The sequence below is a fragment of the Pagrus major genome, chromosome 8 (genome assembly GCF_040436345.1).
Source record: "Pagrus major chromosome 8, Pma_NU_1.0".
Lineage (NCBI taxonomy): Eukaryota > Metazoa > Chordata > Actinopteri > Spariformes > Sparidae > Pagrus > Pagrus major.
This window is the reverse complement of record NC_133222.1, coordinates 25,247,712-25,271,242: the sequence shown is the minus strand read 5'-3', so window position 1 is coordinate 25,271,242 and position 23,531 is coordinate 25,247,712. Positions and strand designations below refer to the sequence as shown.

At 41.2% G+C, this 23,531-nt stretch overlaps 1 protein-coding gene and 1 non-coding gene across 2 annotated transcripts in view; one reads left to right on the top strand and one right to left on the bottom strand.

Moving 5' to 3' along the window:
* Positions 1-20,381, top strand: part of lrp5 (low density lipoprotein receptor-related protein 5) — a 78,979-nt gene extending 58,598 nt beyond the window's left edge. The window contains exons 18-29 of the mRNA XM_073472417.1: positions 9-186; positions 1,476-1,672; positions 4,420-4,625; positions 4,840-5,030; positions 9,317-9,526; positions 9,627-9,752; positions 10,439-10,675; positions 14,278-14,388; positions 14,485-14,724; positions 14,816-14,958; positions 15,073-15,170; positions 16,560-20,381. Of these exons, the coding sequence (XP_073328518.1) occupies positions 9-186; positions 1,476-1,672; positions 4,420-4,625; positions 4,840-5,030; positions 9,317-9,526; positions 9,627-9,752; positions 10,439-10,675; positions 14,278-14,388; positions 14,485-14,724; positions 14,816-14,958; positions 15,073-15,170; positions 16,560-16,884 (2,262 nt within the window). The 3' untranslated portion in view covers positions 16,885-20,381. The remainder of the gene's footprint in view (positions 1-8; positions 187-1,475; positions 1,673-4,419; positions 4,626-4,839; positions 5,031-9,316; positions 9,527-9,626; positions 9,753-10,438; positions 10,676-14,277; positions 14,389-14,484; positions 14,725-14,815; positions 14,959-15,072; positions 15,171-16,559) is intronic.
* A 2,173-nt stretch (positions 20,382-22,554) lies between these two features.
* Positions 22,555-22,626, bottom strand: trnap-ugg (transfer RNA proline (anticodon UGG)). Its single transcript has one exon. It is a non-coding gene; the product is annotated as a tRNA-Pro (tRNA).
* Between the last annotated feature and the right edge of the window lie 905 nt (positions 22,627-23,531).

The following is a 23,531-nucleotide window of genomic DNA, read 5'->3' as shown; positions in this document are numbered from 1 at the left end:
GTCCTCAGGGCCAGCTGGAGCTGATGTTGGACATCTTGGTGTTCCACTCCTCCCGTCAGGAGGGTACCAACGAGTGCTCACATAACAATGGCAACTGTGCCCACCTTTGCCTCGCCACACCTGCTGGTGCCCAGTGCCGCTGTGCCTCCCACTACACTTTGAACAGTGATGGACGAAACTGTAGCTGTAAGTAAAGAGCTGCTGGGATTTTGAGAGAAACACCAGTATATAAAGTCTACCGACCAGTTAAAGCGCACTCCAACACTTGTCACACTCAGATGCACATTCATACGCTGATAGCAGAGGCTGCCATGCCATGCTGACCTGCTCATCAGGAGCAATACAGTGCCTCCTGTCCACAGCGCCCCTCAATATTTCTATGCCCATTCACATATCCACTGACACAATGATGGGAAAGCCATCAGTATCTTGCCCAAGGACAAGCAGACATGCAGCTGAAGCTGGGAATCGATCCCCCCGCCTAAATCAGAAACCAGGGTGACGTCCTACTAAAATATTATAAAATGCTAGACTCATGATCAAATCCAATGTATAAATATTATCAATAAACAGACGAAATCATGAATAAGCAATTGTCTCTTAAAGAAGCTCGCTTAAAATAAAGACCTGTCTCTCTCTATAGCTGGGTAAATAAAGGCCATTATTTCAGAAATAATGGTACAGCTGCTTCAGTGAAGCCCCCTCCTGTGGTTTAACAGTGAAAGCACAACCATACAGGTAACTTTAGTACCATTATTTTAAACATAAGTGGAAATGTGTGGATTTGGAAACATCTCTTCTCTCCTATCTATAAACACTGAGAAGTGAGCTGGTTTATATTGGAAACGGGTTAAATATTTGAACCTATTTGGAAGATTTTTTTCATTTTCTTTACAGAGTCAAGCACTGAAAACAGTCGACAGTTGAGTTGCAAAACATCAACAGTGAGATGGATGGAAATCTGTTTGTGTGCATGAGCGATTGTGTTTGCGTAGTGATAGACTCAACCCCAAGTTTAGGGGTTTTCCTGTCTTTCTGCTTCCCTGCAGCTTTTATTTGGGACTCAAAAACAAATGGAACAGAAAAGAATTAACCTCAGTTGCCTTTATGTGAACATCTGCACACACATACTGTCACATTGAAATCCAACATACTTTTATTTCCAAAGAGTGGAGGCTCTCCACACTTCCTCAGCTTTTGAGACCATCATTTAGAACTGTTTCAGCTCTTCTGAAGTCATGGTGTGTGTGTGTGTGTGTGTGTGTGTGTGTGTGTGTGTGTGTGTGTGTGTGTGTGTGTGTGTGTGTGTGTGTGTGTGTGTGTGTGTGTGTGTGTGTGTGAGATGTTCTGGGTTTTGACCCTGTGTGTTTGTCTTTATATTTCACAACATGCATTGAGCAAACTCTGGCAAAAGGAAGGCTAACACTGTGTACACTCATTCCATTCCTTCATCTATCATCCCCTCCTCTCTGCAGCTCCCTCTAGTTTTCTGCTCTTCACTCAGAAGGCCAGTATCAGCAGGTTGGTTTTGGGAGAGCAGAGTCCTGACATCATTCTGCCCATCCACGTTCTGAGGAATGTCCGGGCTGTCAGCTACGACCCGCTGGACCGGCTGGTCTACTGGCTGGATGGACGACAGAACATACGCAGAGCCAGAGACGATGGAGCCATGGTAAAACTCATGCTGACATTAATGTTTATGAGCCTTTATGTATATTAATGGCTGCTAGTGGATGCTGACTTGTAATATCTTCAACATGTTTCTCCTTGAACTCAGTTTTCACTATCGTGGAAACTTGAAATCAAACAGTAAACATATCCTCACTTCAGTGTTAATGATGTTCTGCAGTAGGGCAGTAAAATACACATCAGCTGTGCCCCAGCCTCCTTTCAAGGAGACAGCCCACAAAAGACTGTCCCTCAGAGGACTAATGGGCAATAGGTTGATCCTGGTCCTCCTCCTCAAACAAAGTGGTTTATAGAGATTCTCCTCACAGAGACCAAAGCTAATGGTGCAATTAGGAAGTTGTCATCATGTGGATCACCTGGGAATTATTTAAAAATGGATGATTTGTATAGAAGTCCAGAACTTTCATCTTGCTGTAATGCCGTCGATATCTGAAATGGCATCATAATGTGCAGGAACACATGGAACTGCTACTCTATGTGCATATGTCATCAAGATTTTACTGCTACACCCTGAGTTTAAGAGTTAGAATTATGTTCAAGTTCTTACTTTATCCAAATATGTTATGTACCAATTTTTGACGAGGATATGATAACCATGGTTAGAGGATTCATTAAAAAAAGAATCTTGCAAAAAAGTTGAAAGACGAAAAATGTTTGTCGTAGGAAGTGGTATGGGATACTATTACTATACATATACTACTATATGGATACTGTCACGGTTCAGAAATGGAGACTCTAATGCGAGACAAAGAGGCACAAGGCTGCGAAGAGTTAATAGAAAGAATAATTTATTTGAGGCTTCACCAATACAAAAACAGGAACCAAAGGAGTGACACGGCACCCAAAGGGCTGGTGGGGAATAACTCAACCCTGCACAAACCAAAAGAAAAGTAAGAACTAAACAGACTCGGTGCAAACCGGAGCTAACGCTAAAAACAGGAAATCAGGATGCAGCTAAAGAAACTAGTAACAAAAAGCGCTGTCTACAAAAAACTAGACAGGAACGGGATTTTACTACTACCAGACGGGACGATATGCAGCTAAAGAAACTAGTAACAAAAGCGCTGTTTACAAAAGACTAGACAGGAACAGGATTTTACTACTACCAGACGGGACGAGAGAGAGCGGGCTGGGCTGCGTCTGCATGCGGGGCTGGAGGGGGAAGGCAGGCGGAGATGACGCGGTGCGGCCTGGTGGAGATGCGGTGGACAGGTGCAGCCTTCCAGGGGTGAGCGGGTGTGTCGATCCGGAGAGCTGGGTGAAGCCTTGGCGGAGGAAACGGGAGAACAGGCGGATCCAGGAGTGCAGGCGAGAAGGGGAAACTGGAGACAGACAGGAGTCAAAAATGGTTTCACAAGGAAAACACGGCTAGAGATGAGCAACATCAACGAATTTACTGTATATTGAGTTACGGTCCGGCGTCGGGTTGTGGAGAGCGTCTGGTCTTTATGGTGGCAGGTGAATGAGTGAAGCCACTCCCCTCCCCGCCGCACAGATCAATCCGCTGATTGATGAGTGGCTGCACCTGTCCGCTCTGCACCCGCATCATGCTCCAGCCTGCCAGAGAGAGAGAGAGAGGGAGAAGAGAGAAAATGGGAGAGAGGGAAAAAAAAGGAAAGAGAGGCTGCCACTATCTGGCCCTTGAAGTGGGGGTGTGACAGATAGGTACAACTTTGACTAAAGAATCAAGGGAAGAAAATACCTATATGCCTATAGGAGTTAGTGAAGTGCTTTACAAATGACTACATGGTTCACTGGTTTGTAGTTCTCCGGAGAAAAAAAAAAAAGCATAATATGTGCTCTCAATTTTAATAATTTGTGCACATGGATAACCTAATTTGTGCTATTGATCATAGTCACAAATCCCTTTCTTAATGAAAAACACACACAACCATGCTTTTTCTGAACACAGAGAGGACACACTTGGAAAAATAAGACAAATTATTAATCTGCACGGATTATTTAGCACAAATCTTCAAATTTAGACAAAAGAAGGTAAAAAAAGGGGGGACAGCCTTGGAAACTTGTAATCATGTATTAGTTGTAAAATGGATTTGATAGAGGTAACCCCAAATTTGGACACAGCTTTAGTTTAACACTTCTAGGGCTCTATCTTACTCTTGGCACAAAGTGTCGTTGTTAGTTTCAGACCAACGCAGCAGCGGATGGTGGATAGCTATCTTGAGGCAGCAGAAAGCGACAGCGCCATAGACCAACAAAAAGCTGGTTGAAAGTCAAAAGTGCAGTCTGATTCCTGCTATTTAAAGGACGCATTAGATGCACCTACACAGGCAGGTTCACACCATTCATACACTCTAATTTTATGATTTATGATTTCAGTTATTTTAAACATTTCCATGAACACAGTAATGTACTGTAACAAATATTGTGGCACATTAAGATGATGTTATTAACTCTCCAAAGGGTGCTAAAATACAATGACAAAGCAAGCCTGAAGTGCTTTGTGTCCACAGTGTAGAGGTTAAGCAAACTGTATTCGGACATCCTTGGGAGGTGGTGTTTGGAGTTTGTTTGGAGGGCTGAAAGAAAGTGTGTAACACCCTATTTTCAACCACAAGGATTATCCTAACTCCATACAGCTTCATACTGAGATGAACACTGTAGCTAGATGCAGATTGATAGATCTACTGTCGCAGTGAGACAAAAAGCAGTTTGTTAGCTGTACATGACTTTGATTAAAACTGATGAACTTGCTATGTTTGCCTCCAGTCTTCCATGATAGTGAGCAGCAGTGTCCAGCCAGTGGACAACCAGCTTCATGACCTGAGCCTGGACCCCTACAGTCGCCACATTTACTGGACCTGTGAGACTACCAACACCATCAACGTTCAGAGGATGGACGGACACACTGTGGGCGTGGTCTTGAAGGACGACACCGACAAGCCACGGGCCATTGTGGTGAATGCTGAGAAAGGGTGAGCTCATTTTTTTAAATTAGTGAGTTGGTGTTACAAAATAAATGCCTGGTTACATCGAGATACTGTATATTGTACTTTATGTATGGAAGGCAAAGAGTGATATCCAATAACTGATTAGAACTGTATAACTGTGAACTAAGTGTTATATCCCAGTGACACAGTGAGCATAGGCAATCACAATGTCCCAAATGTGTCTTTGCCCACCCTGCAGGTACATGTATTTCACCACAGTGCAGGAGCGCTCAGCCAAGATCGAAGGAGCCAGCCTGGATGGGACAGAGCGAGAGTCTCTGTTCACCACTGGTCTCATCAGGCCAGTAGCCCTGGCTCTGGACAATAAACTGGGAAAACTGTTCTGGGTCGACGCTGACCTCAAACGCATTGAGAGCAGTGATCTGACAGGTGAGTTACCATAAACAGATATAACTTAAATAAAGAAATGTCTTAAATATCATATTGATGCACATGTTAATGAAATTAATCAAGAAAAGCACCATCACCACTACACAGTATGTGTATGAGACAAAGAAATAATTATGTAGTAAAAATAAAGGATTAGATGTTTTAAAGGCATGCTACTTTACTACAATCTGATGGCAATTTAAGTGCCTGAGTCACCACTGTAATCTAACTAGTGGTGACTACCTACTGTAGTAATAATTCTGTAACACTTTAAACAAGGGCAGGGCAATATGGCCATAAAATATTGCAGTATTTTATGGCCATATTGTAATACACAATATTTACATCGACATTTTAAAATCTCCTCCAAAGTACTAAATAAGTGCTAGTGCTAGTGCAAAATAATCAGAGGGACAGATATTAAATGGATATTTTGTCTCTCCTCTAAGATAACTGTTAGAAATGATCTCAGTCGCCATCTCTCATATTTTCCTGTCATTTAATGGTTGTGCACTGAGATGTTGTTGAACCGAAACAGAATTCACCCTCTAACAACACTGAAACTGATGCAAATGTATTGGATTCAATTTGAGAAACTGGGGAGTGTCCTTCTACCTCAACACATGGTCATTTATTAACGGTGAATTCAAGTGTTTTTAGACCTGGGCCCTATTTTTACATGATTGGTATGTACCAAAACAGTACCAAAGGTTTTTTGAAGTGTTTCAATAGATCACCACAGCTGGCAGCCAGGACACAGCTGCAATGGCTATGACATAATCCTTGGGAGCAATTCTGAACGTCAAAGTTACATCCACTGATACTGCTTGTTTTTGCGACTGACAGGTTGAGGTTGTTATTCTTATTATATAAGTTTTTGACAACATTACAGAAACAATTCCTACAGAGAGAGACATTTTGGTTATAAGATCGGTCTTGGAACCAGAAACCTGAAAAGGTACTCAAGGAGAAGGCTTGCTCTGAAATAGTAGTTGTAAAGCAAGCTGAATGTACATTCTCGCTCCTTTTCTGCCCTTGTAGCTAGACCCCCTTTGCTTATTTATATCCACATTCAGATACAATGAAAACATGACCATGGACAGACATTTATTGAAGTCATTCCACACACAGATAATATTATTTGTTGAACTGAGACTAAAGAACAGAGACAGGTACTGTAGCACTGTTTTGCCTTTTTTTTGGTGAGATGGTTTGAATCAAACAGCTTCTTAGTGTGATAAGTTAATGATGCCTGTTGCTTTTTTTAACTGCTGACAGTGTATGGGTTAATAATAATATTTAAGACACAGTTCATGTAAACACAAAGCTTCTTGCTGTCCTGCTTGCCCTGCATTCATTTATGTTGGCTCATCGAACCACAGCCATAACAATCCAAACCGGTTACTGCTTGAACAAAATACAACTAATAATTTTGTCAGGAAAGAAGCATAAGAAGAACACTGGCAGCATTTAGTCAAATGGCACCACCACTGCATATCAGTTGTTTGTTTTTGAGCAATTCTTGACCCACACTGCAGATAAATGACGTCATACAGGTCCAGTGTGTGTGAATGAGGAGGAACTATTATGATATTCATAATTATGTTTTCATTAGTGTATAATCAGCTGAAAGAGCCACTGTGTTTTGTTACCTTAGAATGAGTCTTTTATATCTACAGAGGGAGTGGGTCCTCATAGATCTGTTAAGGGAAATCTGGATACAGTGTCAGAGGCTGAGCCCCTTTCATATGACAGCTGCTCATGTTATGCTCGGCAGCAGATGTTAGTAGGACCCAGAAGCAGACACCAAGCCTGAGGAAGGTTAAAAGGGTTTTTATTGAATCACATGGTGGAAGGTGTAACTATGAAGGCAGGGTGAGGCTCTGAGAATTCTGAGCACTGGTGTAGAGGGGAAGACTCAGTGGCACAGGTGGAGGGCTTGAGGGGTGAACACAGAAGCTCAGAGGTTTGAGGACGCTGGTCAGAGGTACTGGAGGCTGGGTCGCGGTGTGGCAAGAGCTGGTTCCAGAAAAGGTCTTCTCACACTGGCAGGGAGGAAGAGATGGCAAAATTAGGTTTCTTTCCAAAAAACACTAGAAACAAGAGAGGTTCAAGAAATACAAGTGCTACTGGAGGACTATGTACCACGTCTGGTTGACGAAATAATAATAATAAACCAAATGCAGGTGTGTGTGAGAGTCAGCAGCTCCATGCCAATCAGGAAACCATGCCCAGCTTCTTCAAAGCACCTCACAAACACACAAGCACAGAGAAACTACAAAAAAGGCCACCACAAAATCCAAATCATGACAGCGCAGTGGCATATGAAGCCTAACAAGTTGACTTCTTGTGTGTAAAGTTACCTGGATCTTCAGCATAGATTCCACATTGTGCAACCCATATAACATGCATACTAGAAACTTACGCCAGCTGAGCGGTTAACTTCCAGTTTAGCTATCCTAGCTAATTTTAGCTTACTTGAATGGGAATAAACTTTCCGGATGTTATCAGACCAAATGGATCAAATTTTGATAGTGAAACAAGTTGTTCTGCAGTGGTTGTGGTGCTCAAAAAGTGTGTTCAGTGTATTACAGCCACTTCTTATATGTAAGCTTGTGTTTTTGGGCCCCAGTGTGCCATGTGATGGTGTAATTATCTGGTTTGGCCACTATACCACATTGGCTTCAAAAGCTGGTGAGATTACTGGGGGCTTGGTCCTTCTCAATGGAGTCACCGCTATTTTCTACAGTATGCCAGAACGGACAAACTAAACACTGGATCAAGAGAGAGCCTTTTGCCTTTTTAGCGGTCACTGTTGAGGAGTGTGGGGCAAGGTGTACTCAGCTGGTTACAATCTGCAACCTCGCCACTAGATGCCACTAAATCCTACATACGGGACCTCTAAGGTGTACTTTACACCAGTGAGCTTCAAGTCCTACTGTTGGAAATCAGTGCACACATTTGGCAGTGGTATTAGAGGACCCAGAGCAATTAGAAAACATTATAGTGCAGCTGCTAATGATGTGTCATTAGAGCAGCGCTGTACTGTGACAGGAATAAGTAGTGAATGTTTGACATGAATCCAAATGCTAAAAAACATCTTTAAAGCTATACATCGCATGAAATGACAGGCAGTCTGGAAAATGTGACAGTCACAGAGATATGAGACAAGAGAATATCATAGCCTAAATGATGGTTGACATTAGGGCTTTTGATTTTTGGGTGTCTGATCCGATTCAGAATTGATTTTCGACTTGAAATGATTCTCGATTAATAATTGATTATTGATTGAATGAAAAGAAAAGAAAAGGGGGCACTATTTTCAGCCTTTTGCTCTAGTTAACTGTGTGCTAAACCATAAATTGGGGGTCTTAGTTTGCTGAAATACAATGTGAAACAAGTCTGGAAATAAAGATAAATGATCTGCAGTCTGTTCATGAATTAATGAATCAATTAATTTGAAAGCATTAGTGCGTATATGTGGATAACAAAATAAGGGGATGTGCTCTGCTGTGTAATTAACGTTATAAGTCCAGCAGTGAGAGCAGCCTCTCTGCTGCACTGTTAGCTCCGGGGGGTCCATCATTGTACAAGATGCTGAGCAGAAGCAGAGTTTTTGATCAGAGTTATTTTCTTCACCACAGTTTCTTGAATGTGTTGAATGCTGCAATGTGTGTTTGTTAGCTTGTTAGCGGTTGTCAGCTAGTCTTGTTTCTTACTGCTGACCACTGCTCCACTACGTTAACGTTAGTATCTGTGTGAAAGCATTTTGACATTTGTGAATAGATTCTGAATCATGGGAGACAAGAATCGTGATTCTTATGTGAATCTATTTCTGGTTGTCATGTAGTACAGAGATTTGTGAAATCTGCAAATCTCCTTATGTCTGGTCTTTTTCAGATGTAAATGTATCGTCTAAAGATATATGGTCAAACAAGGTTGTCTGAACTGTCTGACGTTTCCGCTGTGCTTATGTTATATACTGTGTTACTGTGTTACTGGGTCTGGCAAAAAAACTGCCAGTCGGGTTAACTCGTTTTGGGTAAACTCAAGGTGTCATTTTCTTTAGTCTTTACCAAATTAATATTGGGTTTCCAACCTAACGTTAGTGAAAGTGTTAGTATAATGTTAAAGAAATATACATTTTAGATGAGTAAGATATGTCAACTTCGAAATGCCTTCATGATAAAACAAATTGTATGTAGGCTACATGACATGGGGGTTTTCTACTGGAATTATTGTAAAAACATTGTTATAAATTAAATTAATTAATTAATCTCCCCCAGGAGCCAATCGCATCGTCCTCCAGGATTCCAACATTCTCCAGCCAATGGGGCTGACAGTTCTGGGAGATCATTTGTACTGGATTGACCGACAGCAGCAGATGATAGAGAGGGTAGACAAACTGACCGGGGATGGACGCACACGTATACAGGGACGGATATCATACCTGACCTCCATCCATGCTGTGGAAGAGATGGAACCACAGGAGTTTGGTATGGACCTCTGTTACTGACATTTACATATGTAGTTTATTGCAACAGGAAGTAGTGGTTTTTGTTTGACTTTTTAGTAAAGACTGTTTCCTTTCTTCAGCATCCCACCCTTGTTCCCGTGACAATGGGGGCTGTTCACACATCTGCATTGCTAAGGGTGACGGCACACCCAGATGCTCCTGCCCCATGCACCTGGTGTTACTGCAGGACCTGCTGCACTGTGGAGGTGAACAACAAACCATATTAATAGGACTCTGGTGTATGTGGTGTGGTGAGACACATTCACTTTAGGATGCGAACTGACCCCCCTCCTTTGCGTCGCATTAGAGTTGTCAAGATATTGGAATTCATAACTTCAATACCTTAAAAAATATCAATATGCGATTCCAATGTTCGTTACCTCAGGGAAAAATTTAAACAACATTGAGTGCATAACATTTTTATTAGCTTGTAGCTTCTGTTCTGATGGGTCAGCACAACAGCATTTAAGTTAATTTAATAGTGGGAAGTGGCCTATGTGTCAACAAGTGTATTAATACTGCTAAAATTCCTACTGACACTGTTCAAATATTCAGAAACAATATGTATATATATTCTTGTTTTATAACTACATGTTGAAATAATACAAGCAGCAGAGAAGAAATATGCTGTGACAGATTATTATTATTATATTAGTCCTGTCCCTCCTGCCTTTGGTCACACCGCGCAAGGAAACTTTGCCAGGTGGATTTCGGTCTACTCATGCTGACAGCTTTGAACTCTGTGACCTCCTGAAATTCAGTGTTCATATCTTTCATCTGCAGTGAATGTTACATTTTTCACTGCTGTTCCCTCCTTGTCCTTTTCTCCTCTTCCTCTCCTCCTCCTCCACACTGTGAACATACTGTATGTTGCATCTTCTTTCTCTCTCAGAGCCTCCCACGTGCTCCACAGAACAGTTCACCTGCTCCACAGGGGAGATAGACTGTATTCCTATGGCCTGGCGTTGTGACGGCTTCCCTGAGTGTGATGACAGCAGTGATGAGGAGAACTGCCCTGTCTGCTCAGCCTTCCAGTTCCAGTGTGATAAAGGAGGCTGCATTGATGCTCAAAGGCGCTGCAATGGCGAACCAGACTGTGCTGATCACTCTGATGAGCAGGACTGTGAAAGTAGGTTTAAATTACTTAATAGAAAATAACTTACATACTAAAGCCTTGAACACACTGAAACAGTAAATATTAGCCCATCTAATGTGCAGCCTCTAGCATCTATGCTATCCACTTAGTAAGTTGTATGACTAGTACATGGAAATACAGTTTAAAAAGCAGTCAAGTGTTCCTTGAGACACTGTAATACAATAGATTATCTGGACCAAAGCTGCCGTTGGCTGATGTGTCTAATATTACATGTGGTAATAGTCTGTTTTCTGTACATAGATTTATCCGTGACACACCACCACACTTTTACCATTCTTACCACACAATGAAATAAGATATGATATGAATGTATTAAGACATGTTAAATCAATTGGTAAAATTGAGAAATGCTGCACTGGCAAAAAGGCCAGAATCCAGAAATATTATGATCAGATATCTCAGATATTCTCTGAAGAATACTGACCATTTCTGATGCATTATTCTCATTTTGTTGATATGCACCATATCAGTTCAAACATTTACTCAATATATTTCATGCTTAAATAATATATCCTCCCAACATGTAATCTGTGACTCTCATGCTCGGAGAATATCACTATGGATATTATCATATTTGGAATATTCAGGCAATAATACCCTGGATTCTTAGGGTTTTGTGCAGTGCTGCCTCTGTCAGATGTCAGATACTGATGAAGAGAATTTAGGCATTTCTCCCCTGATTATTTTATAAACGTGGTTAATCAAGATCAGTGTAATTAACAAAAGTCATGATAGAAATACTCTGCATCACCTACACTCATCACACTGGACGTTATTTTATTCAGCAACATATTCTCCAACCTGTCAGCCTACACATCAAATAAATAATATAAAGGAATCTACAGAATGCTCACCTGCAGTTTACATTACAACAGTATGTATAGCTCATAGCCTCTGGCTCTCCTAACGGCCTCTCAGTGTTTTCTTACAGGCTGGGCACACTGGATGTGTGTGCAGTGCTGCTGCGTGGTGTTACCTATTGCTTTTCATGTCGACGCCCATGTTAACAGGTTATGCCCGTGTCAAGCTTGGCTGCTGCGTTGCGTGATCTAGAGATTCAGAGTCTCACCTATTTCTACCGCAACACACACGCGGTTCTCAGCAAAAAGCGATCTGAAAACAACCTGTAGACAGTCATATGGACATCATGCCAGCATTTTACCTCAGTTTTAATGTCTGTATGTGTAGAATATGTCACAGACATGAAGAGAATACAAATACAACAGGTGAGGGGCAGTTTCTTTCCTGTACACTCTTTTTTCACTTTCACTCCCTTGTTCCCCCTCCGGCTTTCTCGCTCGTTCAGCGGGGTAAAGGAAAATCACGTCATCATATTTATTGATAATTATCAAAGTCAAACTCCATGTAAACAGATAGGGCAGGCAGGAGCTGTGCTGCAGCAGCAACGTAGCTGCCATGCAGCCTATGTGAACACAAACACGTGAGTGAGCCACAGCAGCTCGGTAAAGCAGCCTCCACGCAGTGCACCGGCATCCAGTGCCTCCAGCCTGTTAGTGTACACAGACCAGTTAGAACTGTGTAAGGGTTCCTATCCATCAGTTTCATCAAAAGCCTTCCACCATTACATTCAAAGTTCAAGGTGATTTATTTGTCATGATACAACACAGGGTTGCACAATGAAATGAAAGTTTGGAAACTCCTTCATTCTGCACAAATAGAACAAATATACAGTTATTTATATACATGTACACAAGAACACGTAGAACATATTTTGAATTTGTGTCAGGGTGAATACAAACAGTAGACACAAAAGGGGACGGCATCCTCACATTAAACGTCTGACATCAGGTAAACACTGTCCGTCAACTTTGACTGTGTGTGAGCACCAAGCATCAATGATGCTTCATCTCAAAGTCTGGTGCTCTTAAACTAAAACCTTTGCTGTCTCCTCCAATGCTGATGATTACATTTCTGTCAGAGGTAATATGCATTTCGGCAGCAGTTAAAAAACTAAAATGTAGCGAAATGTGAAGGAGCTACCGTTCGCTGCATCTATTTCCTCATAATTTCCTATGTTTTTATAAGCATAATAAACATGTGGTTCCCTTGTTGGCCTATTTTTTAAATATATTTTGGAAACTATTATTTTGATAAATTAATGTATACTCGGTGGCGCAGTGCTTAGCACTATTACTGTACAGCAAAAAGGGTCCTGGGTTCTAATCCCCTTTGGGATGGGGTCTTTGCTGTTTGGACTTTGCATGTTCCTTCCTATGTATGCATGGGTTTCCTCTAGGTGCTACAGTTTCCGCCACCAACTCTTCCATTAATTCTCCCTTCAGTGCCCTTGACTGGAGTTGGTCCTCAGGGGCTGTACAGAGAACCAGTTTCACTACTATGATTGAATGTGATGAATACATTGATTGTTTAAAATAGTGGACAGAGCCACTGTAACGTCACCCATAGGTTTCTAAAGAGCCAGAATGGAGCTCAAAGTGGGTGGTACTGCCCATTGCCATCTTAGCAGTGCCTGACTCTGCCTAACTCCCAGCTAATCCAAAATGGGCAAAGAGGTGGAGTGTGGGTGGAGCTGAAGCAAGCCTAGTTAGTTGAACAAGCCCACCTGTCTGCAAGATAGCAAGCAACAACTGCCACACTCACCAGATACGCCATTCTTTCTGTTATCCTGCAGCGTCTTTTCCTTTCCCCATCTCTTCTCTGTACGTCAGTTAGTAGCTAAAGTAACGTTAGGTACATTTCCCCTCAATTCAGCAGTCCATTGAGAGCGTTACTGTACCATCCAGTGTATTCCGTCCCCTCCGTGGCTCATTACAGTAAGTGAGAAAATAAATCATTTTTTTTAATCCTAAGAGTTTAAAAAACAAGCTCTGTACTCTCCTCAACTCTCGGTGTTCTCTGGAGTCCTGAAGCTCTGGGCTCTGTCTGCAGCTGTCTCCTCCAGAACTCACCGGCTGTCTGCCGGTTAACGCTGACAGAGTGACTCATTAATCCAAAACACGGCCGCCTGTCCCTCCACACCAGTCTTTAAGTCCAATTAACCACACAGAAAGTTTGTCTGATATCTGCATTAAAAATTCTAACACAAAGGCACTAACACCACAAACACGGCCGAGCGGTCAAGTTCAGCGACTGAAATTAGCTGAGGTGAAGCCGAGCAGACAGCTCATGGGTACCTGTCACTCAAAGCGGCCATGCCTCTAATTATGCATAAATTGAGGCCTTAAAATAATTTAAACAAGTAAGTTATATAAAAATCCACTCCCTGCACAATTGTCATTAAGGGATAAGTTAGGTTTAGAGACCAAAACCTTTTTTTGTATCAGGCTGTAAACATATTTATTTCTGCTGTAAAGCTGAGCATTTTAACATGAGCTCTTATGTGGATTGACTCTCCTTTGGAGCCAGCCTCAAGTGGCCATTCGAGGAACTGCAGTTTTTGGTATTTCTGCATTGACTTCAATTCTCAGAATGGGAGTTTACAAAAATGTGCAAAGCAAATGTTTAATCAAACAAGGATCTTTCTCTGACATGTTGCCATCCAAACCCTTATCATAATTTTGAAACTGACAGGGATGTTTCTTGCTCTCCTCCAGCCATCTGTCCTCCTAACCAGTTCCGCTGTGGTGACAACCAGTGTATCACCAAGAAACAACAGTGTGACAGTTACTCTGACTGTCCAGATGGATCAGATGAGCTCGCCTGCGGTAAGAACATTGAAATACTCATGTACACATGTATGGTCTCTGGTTAATAACTTGTATTACTTGTCGCTGACTCTGCCTCGTTCTTTTTCTTTTTAGAGTATGTGTCTCCTCCCTCCAGCGGCATCCCTAATACTGGGCCTAACACCATCGGCCCAGTCATTGCCATCATCCTGCTTGTCTTCGTGATTGGGGGAGCTTATTTTGTCTGCCAGCGTGTGGTGTGTCGACGCTACAAGGGCCCCAGTGGGACTTTTCCTCATGAGTATATCAGTGGTACGCCCCATGTGCCCCTCAATTTTATAGCCCCCAGCAGCTCACAGCATGGCACCTTCCAAGGTGAGATCAGACACACAGCAGCATTGGTGTATACTTAAACAAAATTACTCATATGTAACAGGATTTGTAAAATGTGAATTTCTGTTCACAGGTATTTCCTGTGGAAAGTCCATGATGAGCTCAGTCAGCCTGATGGGCAGCAGCAGCAGTGGGGCTCCTCTCTATGACAGGAACCATGTGACTGGAGCCTCATCCAGCAGTTCATCATCTACCAAGGGAGCCTTCTACCCTCAGGTCCACACACACACACACACACACACACACACACACACACACACACACACACACACACACAGTCCTGCTGTATCCTCTCCACAGTCAGATAACACAGATCTTTTCTGTTTGTAGATCCTGAACCCTCCTCCATCCCCGGCTACTGATCGCTCTCTCTACAACACAGAGGTCTTCTACTCATCCAACAGTCCATCCACCACCAGATCATACAGGTAACACACACTCACATAGTCTGGAAACAGACTCCCAAAGATGGACCATGTCGATCTCACCACCAAGTGTTTGACAAAGATGCAGCTGTGTCAAGGCTTGGATCCATTGTTAGTGTACCATTGGGCTTTGCCGCTTTTATTCCTCCAGCAGATATTAACCTCTGATCCAGATTGCTTGGTCGGTCATAGCAAACTCATGCTGTTCATTCAAACTTTCAAAATTTTCCAAAGACATAAAAATGTGAGGCTGAATTATGTGGAAATGTGTGCACAATTATGTAGAATATCTCTTTGGTGGAATGGTGCAGTCAATAAAAACATATTGATGCAGAATATATGAAGCTGTGTGATGGTGTGGATTAAGATTATTTTAACAACTAAAAGGGGGTAGGGTTGTGGACACTAATGTACATGACTTATTTATTCTGACAGTGCATTGGGTACATTTCATGATCATAACTATTATTTCAAATTGTTACCATATTCACTTGTAGTCTCTTAATGGTATGTTTAGGGAAAGCAAAATGAGAAAACTGTATCTTAAGCAGTTATCTTCTGCTCTAATGAAAACTAAGAATCCGCCTGGAAACTAAATGTGATGTAAACAAGTATGTGCAGAAATATTATAAGTGGACTGTAAAAGGTTTAAACCAGCTTATTAAAATTAAAACTTAAAAAAAGCTTATGTCGACATGAGACACAGATCTCTCACAGATATAATAGGATGGAATAGCTTCAAGTTAACACAGCTATATTTGAAGTATTAGATTCACTAAAAGAAAAATGTGAAATTGCTGAAATGTTTGAATTCCGCCTCTCCTCCCTAGTCATCTTCTTGCTCAGTAGTAGAAGTGCAGCCAAAACAACAGGATTAAGCTAATGATAAGAAATAAGACTTAAAGGAATAGTTCACTCTAGACTGAAATTCAGTCATTATCCATATAACGAGTGTAAATGGCGTCCGAGACCTTTTCCTCTCGGGCACCACTTACGCCCCTTATATGGATTATTCCTGCCGGAGGGTACCCCCGCGGGTCTCCAGCTGCACTTTGAGGAATAACAAACTACACCGGACTTCTCATCGGCATGTGGGTGAGTCGATAATGACTGAATTTTGTTTTAGAGTGAACTATTCCTTTAAGTACAAAGATACAGAAAAGACACATTACTGAACAACAATGGAGTATATATAGTAATATATAGTATTATGTATAACAATACCCAGGTTTTTCTTTTTAGTGTGTCGTTTACAGAGGACTCACTGCTGTTAAGGAGGATCTCAGTTTGATTCCACAGCTTCTCATTAGTGATGATAGGACAGAGTTCAAATCAAAATTCATAGAAATACCTGAACCCTGATCTGAACTAACTCCGTCTCATCCCCATCAGACCGTACCACCCAGTCCGAGGTGCCGCCCCACCCACTACTCCCTGCAGCACTGATGTCTGCGACAGTGACTACACCCCTCACCATCCGCCGGCTGGCCTGGCATCATCGACGGGCCGCTGGAAGGCCGCGGGCCATGGCAGCCATGGCAAACACAACAAGTACTACATGGACCTTAACTCAGACTCGGACCCCTATCCTCCACCCCCTACCCCCCGCTCCCAGTACCTGTCAGCTGAGGAGAGCTGCCCTCCGTCCCCTTCCACTGAGCGCTCCTACTTCCACCTGTGCCCCCCTCCTCCCTCGCCCTGCACCGACTCCTCGTGACCCTCCAACAGCCCAGGAGCCCTGTGAGGAAGGAATGGATGAAGTCCACTTGCTACACGAACTGGCCATGTCTGGCCAACTTTAACAGGGAAAGAACTCATGTGCCAACTTCCAGCCCTGACCAGTTCACACATGCTGCTTTATATCAGCTGGTCAGCCTCAAGTGCATTACTTAATGTCCCTACATCCCACAATGATCATTTTATCATTCCAGTCATCCTGGAGCTCTCAGGGTGAGCATCATCTGATCCGTTCTATGTCTGTCTTCCACATGTCCTGCTCTAACATTTACTCCCTCGTGGCAGGTTGAAGGTTAGAGGCCCTGCCTGCCTTGTTGCTGGGCACGAAAAGGAGACGACAAGTGAATACAGCCAGCAATTCAAATTCAATTCAATTCAAAAGGGGCTTTATTGGCATGAAAGTTCAACAACAATTTTGCCAAAGCATATGTCCAAACATTTGGACAGAACACAACAAGCCAGCAGCTCTCTCTTGAATTGTCATTCCATCAATCAAAGAACTTCCTTCACTGGGCCACTTCTTAATCACAAAATTTTGAGAATTCCATTTGTCCAAATATAAGCCTATTATCCCCTCGCATGCTGCACCTGCCCTGTCCTAAATCCTTCAGCATGTGTATTGAACTCACTGAGAGAGTTACCAGTTGGCACTGGTGTTGTGTGAAAACCAATATCCAGTGCCACAAATCATTTATTAAGATTAAAGCCAAGTAATGGAGCGCCACTTGGCTGAGACCATTTGTCTTCTCCTTCCTCACAGCATCCAGACCAGTGGCAGGACTGTACATAGTGTTAAAATAATATGAACAAAAATAAATCAGAGAAGAAATTATTTTACTATTTTATTCAGGCTGGCTGATCCACTGCTCCACAAAAAGCAAAGTTGAGTGGATGCGTGCATGAGTGAATGATGGATGGGTGAATGATTACACAGCTATGTTCATGAGAATATGTGAATGTTTCGCTTGACGTTAGAAATTAGATAATTTACAGACGATGACTGAATGAATTTGTAGAATTATGAATGAATGAATGAGTGGATGGATGGATGCAATAGGGCCAAGATCAAAGTGTGAAATCTTTTGTACATTGTTTTGAGATTGTTTCCCTTACATTTCACATTGAGAATTCTTTGTAGCTGAACAAGGGGCCTTCGAAGTGGTCGAGCTTTCCCCAGTCAACACAGAGACAAAGACAAATCTGCCCTGTTTCCCTTCTTTATCCCATGAAATCACCATGTCACATCAACATACCAAATGAATACCAACATGTAAAATTCTTGTACATATAGTATATGTAATGAAGTCAATGAGTGAGTTGTGAGAAGTGAATCCTTTTCATTGTGAATCTGAACCTCTCCCATCACATGTACTTCACCCTCATCGTCCCGTTTACCAAAAGTATGTTTGCTGCTATTGTGTACATACAATAACATTTACTATGACACTACACAGAAAGCCCAAATTACCACTTTCATACTGACAATAGATCATGAAGCTATTATACAGTTAATAACAAATTATTCTTATAGCGACTTTTGTTATTCATATTTCTGTTTGTGTATAGATCATTATGTATGTTTCTGTGTTGGCCGCCATGTTTGGTTTAAAGGAGTGTTTTTTTGGAGTAAAGTGAAATCAAAGTGAAGGGTTGAAAGAGTTCCTGCTGATACAGTTTATTCAGAGCTGCTCCAGAAATCAACAGAAGTTCTTAGTATGCTTGAGATGAATCTAGCCTGATCTAGCTCCAAGAACGATGTCTTTTGTGTGGTTTTCGAGTGTTGACTCCACCAACAACCCTGATTCCAAAATAGTTGTGGCACTGTGAAAGTATAAATAAACCACAATGTAATTATTTGCTCATCCTTGACATGACATATAGGAAATGAAAACAGAACAAAGACATTATATTTTACCCCATCAACTTTGATTAATTTCAAAGGAGCAACAAAGACTGAAAGTTGTGGAACGCTCCAAAAAACACCTGTTTGGAACATTCCACAGGTAAACAGGTTCATTGGTAACAGGTGATAGTATCATGATTGGGTATGAAACGGACATCCTCGAAAGGCTCAGGCAATCAAAAGCAAAGATGGGGCGAGGTTCAACACTTTGTCAAACACACAAGTGTTCCTGCCCTACATTGGCTCAGGAACATTTTGTGAACATGTTGTCAATAAGCAATAAGGTTTGTTTGAAAATGATCACATTCTGTTTTTATTTACATTTTACACAGCATCTCAACTTTTTAAAATCAGGGTTATACTTCCACACCTTTATGCAGCAATCAGTCTGTAGGGTGAGCTTGAAAATATGTTTTAGACACTGTTGGCCAGTCTGTCAAACACTTGGTTTAAAGCATCCTGAGGCCTTAAGGTGTGCAGCTGCTCCACCCCATGGTGAACCCCACCTTTGTTCTTCAGATACAGGTCTCGTATAACTTACTAGGTGAGAGGCACCAAGATTTCAATAAGTGGATGAACACCTTTGCTTTTAAAGAGCATCTTAACACCTTGTTTTAGTTTGAAAGGACCCCCCTTCAGATATTTAGAATATCAAAACAATTAGAATGTTGTTTGTTCAGTCCAAACCTTTTGGATCATAGGGTGCAGTAAACAATGCAGCCTACAGGTCCTTTTTTAATATGTGTAGTGGTCAGAATTTTTCTTGTTGTTTTTACCACCTCAGAGGTCTGCTTAGATAAAAAGCCACTAATTCTCTAATGTTGGTACTGTTGTACTGTGAGTTTTGGACCTTATTATACCCTTCTATGTGTTTCCGGGGGTTTTGCAGCAGCTATTATTATTATTATGTAAATTATAAATATTATGATCACACAACCTAGCAACAAAAGGTGGAAGATATTTTATGCACTTGCAAAAAAGAAAATTGTATTATTTTCCTGTAAAATAAACATTGTCTTCGAACAAGGAGAATGTTCTAGCTAGACAGATAACAGGTCAGATATTTCTGTCGACTGTGCATTCCAGTCCTCCAAGAACCAAGCAAAGGTAAATGAAGTCATGAATGAATGAGTGTGTCTCTTTCAGAACAATCGGAGATGGCAATTGTGTCTAGAAGAGGTTCATCAGTGTTGAAGAACATTGCAGTTTCCTAATAGGAAAGTATACCGGCACTTTTGAGGTGGGGAACTTTTGGAACTTGCAGTAAGCTTGTTGCTATTGCCTGTTGAATCCATTTCCTGTCAGATGATATTGCAGCTGATGTCAGGTTACTGGTTGGAATTGGATTTCCAGATAACACCTGAAGCAGCGTCTGTATGTGAGTGGGAACTCTGAGCAACACAAGTCATTTTGGTGAGGGGCTGTAAGCCCCGCCTCAAACCACTGTTTCCGTACAGCTCCTTTTAAACCCTGTATTTGTTGTCTCAGCTAAAAATGCTTTGTGTTATTTACACTCGTGACATTTTTTTTATATCAAAAGCATTTTTATATAATAAAGGTTCTATTTTAAGGAATTGTGTTGTGTCTGTGTTAGCTGAGTTGAAGGTCTGTGAATGCTGAGGTTTTCTTGTTTCCTGGTCAAAGCAGTACGATAGTTAACTGAGCTCTAGCAGAAGTAGTTATAACGTGAGTGGTAATCACAGTACAGTGAGATCTAGTAGCGGTAACTGTAGTGTTTTGACTACCAATCCATGCTAAGTAACAGCTTTAATAACAATAAGCCTGATCACAGTAGATATTTGACCTGTCATTGCAGGAAAATAAAGGTGGAATTTATAACATTAATGATGGTAAACCATGGCTGTAAACCAGCATGCACAATACCAGAACTGGCACACCTAAACCATAATGGAGCTCATCTGTCCTTTTCCTGTGAAATGGGAAGTAAGGGAAGTAGACAAGTCACCAATACTATGGTTGTGTCTCACTACAATATCTGCACGTTTGAAAGCAAGCTGTCATAAGGAGTGAAGTGAAGAGAAAGAAGTGACTTTCTACCTTTAATGTCTGTGTTACATTGCCTGACAATAATGTCTCGGATATCAGGAAGAACCTGTGCAGTTCTCAGCTGCTCCAGCAGTTGTGGAAAACTGAAACTGAATGTGAAATACACAAACTTTTACTTCATGAAGAGTGCCGCTGTCTGAGACCAAACACTGTACATAGATTTACTGGGCATGCAGAGGACCAAGATGTTCACCAGAAATGGATCAAGGCTATTATAATTATGATTGACTAATTTATATTATGACTTTAATTTTGACCCTCTTTGAGTGACCTGTAGTTGGAATGTTGTTTCGCATCACTGGGTGATTAATTAAATTATCTGAAGTACCTAGAAAAAAACACATATTTGTATTTTTTAAATTTTTTACTCATGCAACTGGTCATTAATGATTAAATGCAACTCTTGATTGTTTGATTGATTATGCTAGCTAGCTAGCTAGCACAGTAATGTCAGCATCTTACACAGTACTTTATCACTTGAAATGTTGCGGATGGTCATGTTTTTTCTTTTCTGTTTTGCCATTATCTGTTCTGGTAATTGTCGTACCCAGTGTCTACTATGTAAAATCTGAAAGATGTTAAGATCATCTGTATAAAATGCCTTCATTAATAACTGGAGGCCACTGTCTAATGTCTTTAATCCAACTGCCCATGACACTGAGTTGCCACTGCAGTAATGGTGGCAATGCTAGATGGTGGAGGGGCCGGAACACACCAAGGAAGGATTCGTCTATACACCATGATGATATACTATAGCAGAAATAGAACAGTTGCATCCCATTTAGGTGAAGCAGTACCAACAGCATGTTTAGTTGCAGGTGTAGTGGGATAACACTTGGTTAGTTGCAGTATTATCATGCAACCTTTTCAACTAACAGTTTTTACAAGGGGATGATTAAATTACAAAACTGAAAGAAAGGATAACTATATTATATAGAAAACCAAAGGTCAGAGATCATTACCCAACTCCCCAGATATTAATAAACACCAGTTAATCACCCAATATCAATCTCTCTGAGAAAGTACAGAGTGAGTTGTACAGAAATAAATGGAGACGTGTGAACCTTTTGGCTTCCATACCCATAGACACCCTAGACACAACCCCAACTTCTCCACTCTGGTAGGTGTTAACAGCGTACGCCAAAACAACCAGACAGTTTTTTTCCACATGCCATAAGATGAACAGTTAACATCAGAAAAAGTCTGACACTATATGTTTTATTCTGTAGTTTAGATACTCTTTTTTTTTTAATAAACATGTAGTCTACATATCATCAAATATATGCTAAATCTAAGCCACTTTACATATAGAAGTGTATACATGCATTACATTGTACATATCAGTTAACTTGATCTGTAGGCTTTAAGGCAGCCTGTCACATATTCCATTCAACATTTATTCCAACATAATTGTACTCTGCAATACTAATGTATTCTTGTTTACAATTTACAGATTTTTACAATTAGAGAATTTACATAAATTCTTATATATGCTCACCTACTAGCTAGCTAGATGTTTACGTTCAGCTTTGTTTTCCTGGTTTTAGCTGTTTTTCCGTTTCGAGGTCCACTGAGAGCAACAAAGAGTCAGAGTCACGTGTCTTGTATGTGTACACATGACTTGGCCAATAGAATTGTAAAGCTGAAAACAAACAAGTGAAAACACAGCAAGAAATTACAGGGCTCGTCCGGGATTTGAACCCGGGACCTCTCGCACCCAAAGCGAGAATCATACCCCTAGACCAACGAGCCACTTTATTGATGTGACGGCTATTATTAGGTATTAAAAGATCTTCACACAGCGTATTATTTGTGGAGGAGGAGTGACATCTACTGGTGGATAAAGGTAAGATAGCTAGATAATTAATAACTATAATTACAGTATATTGGAGTTCGCTTATTATTTTTGTCCTGTTCAAACATATAGAAGGAGGAGGCTTCACCACTTCAGTTAGCTGTTGCACTGTCTACGATGGGTTCACTATAGGCTGATAGTTCATCCTACATCTGGAAAATATCAGGCATACACAAACAATACCTTAAATTAGAAAGGTATCTTCACAAGCAAGTACTCCTGTTTGTCTTTTGTGGATTAAATGTGCCTAATGTGATTATACCTTTTGCACTTTCTGAATATTATGCCTGTATTAAAGTAATTGCTGTTTCTGGCTAAATGTGTCCATACAATGTGAGGGGCCCTCACTAAAGCACATTCAGGGGAAAATGGCCATCAGCTGCATCTGAAGCTTCCATGACATAGCCCTGCACTTCGCAGTGTATAAAAAATAATTTGCTTCCGCTTGGAAGTAGGCTAATAATTACCACTCTATAAGCAAGTAAACATCAGTGTCATATGTGTTCCCTTGGTCCATGAAGTGTCACTCTCATGGAAATCAACTAGAGTTCCTTAACCCATGAAAAGGTGTCGAGACACTCTTAGGGTTCAACAAAGAGGTTTGTAACTTAAAAAAGATGACTTGTTTCAGTCTGGAAACACCAATAATATTACTACATAATAAGGATGGACTTTTTTAATGTTGCAGACTTCTCAATCACTACAGTCAATGTATTATTACCATACCATACATTTTTATTTCATTTAGTGTAATTGTAGCACCTCATGCAGTGTGGTGCAGTTGACTTTTGTTAAAGATTAT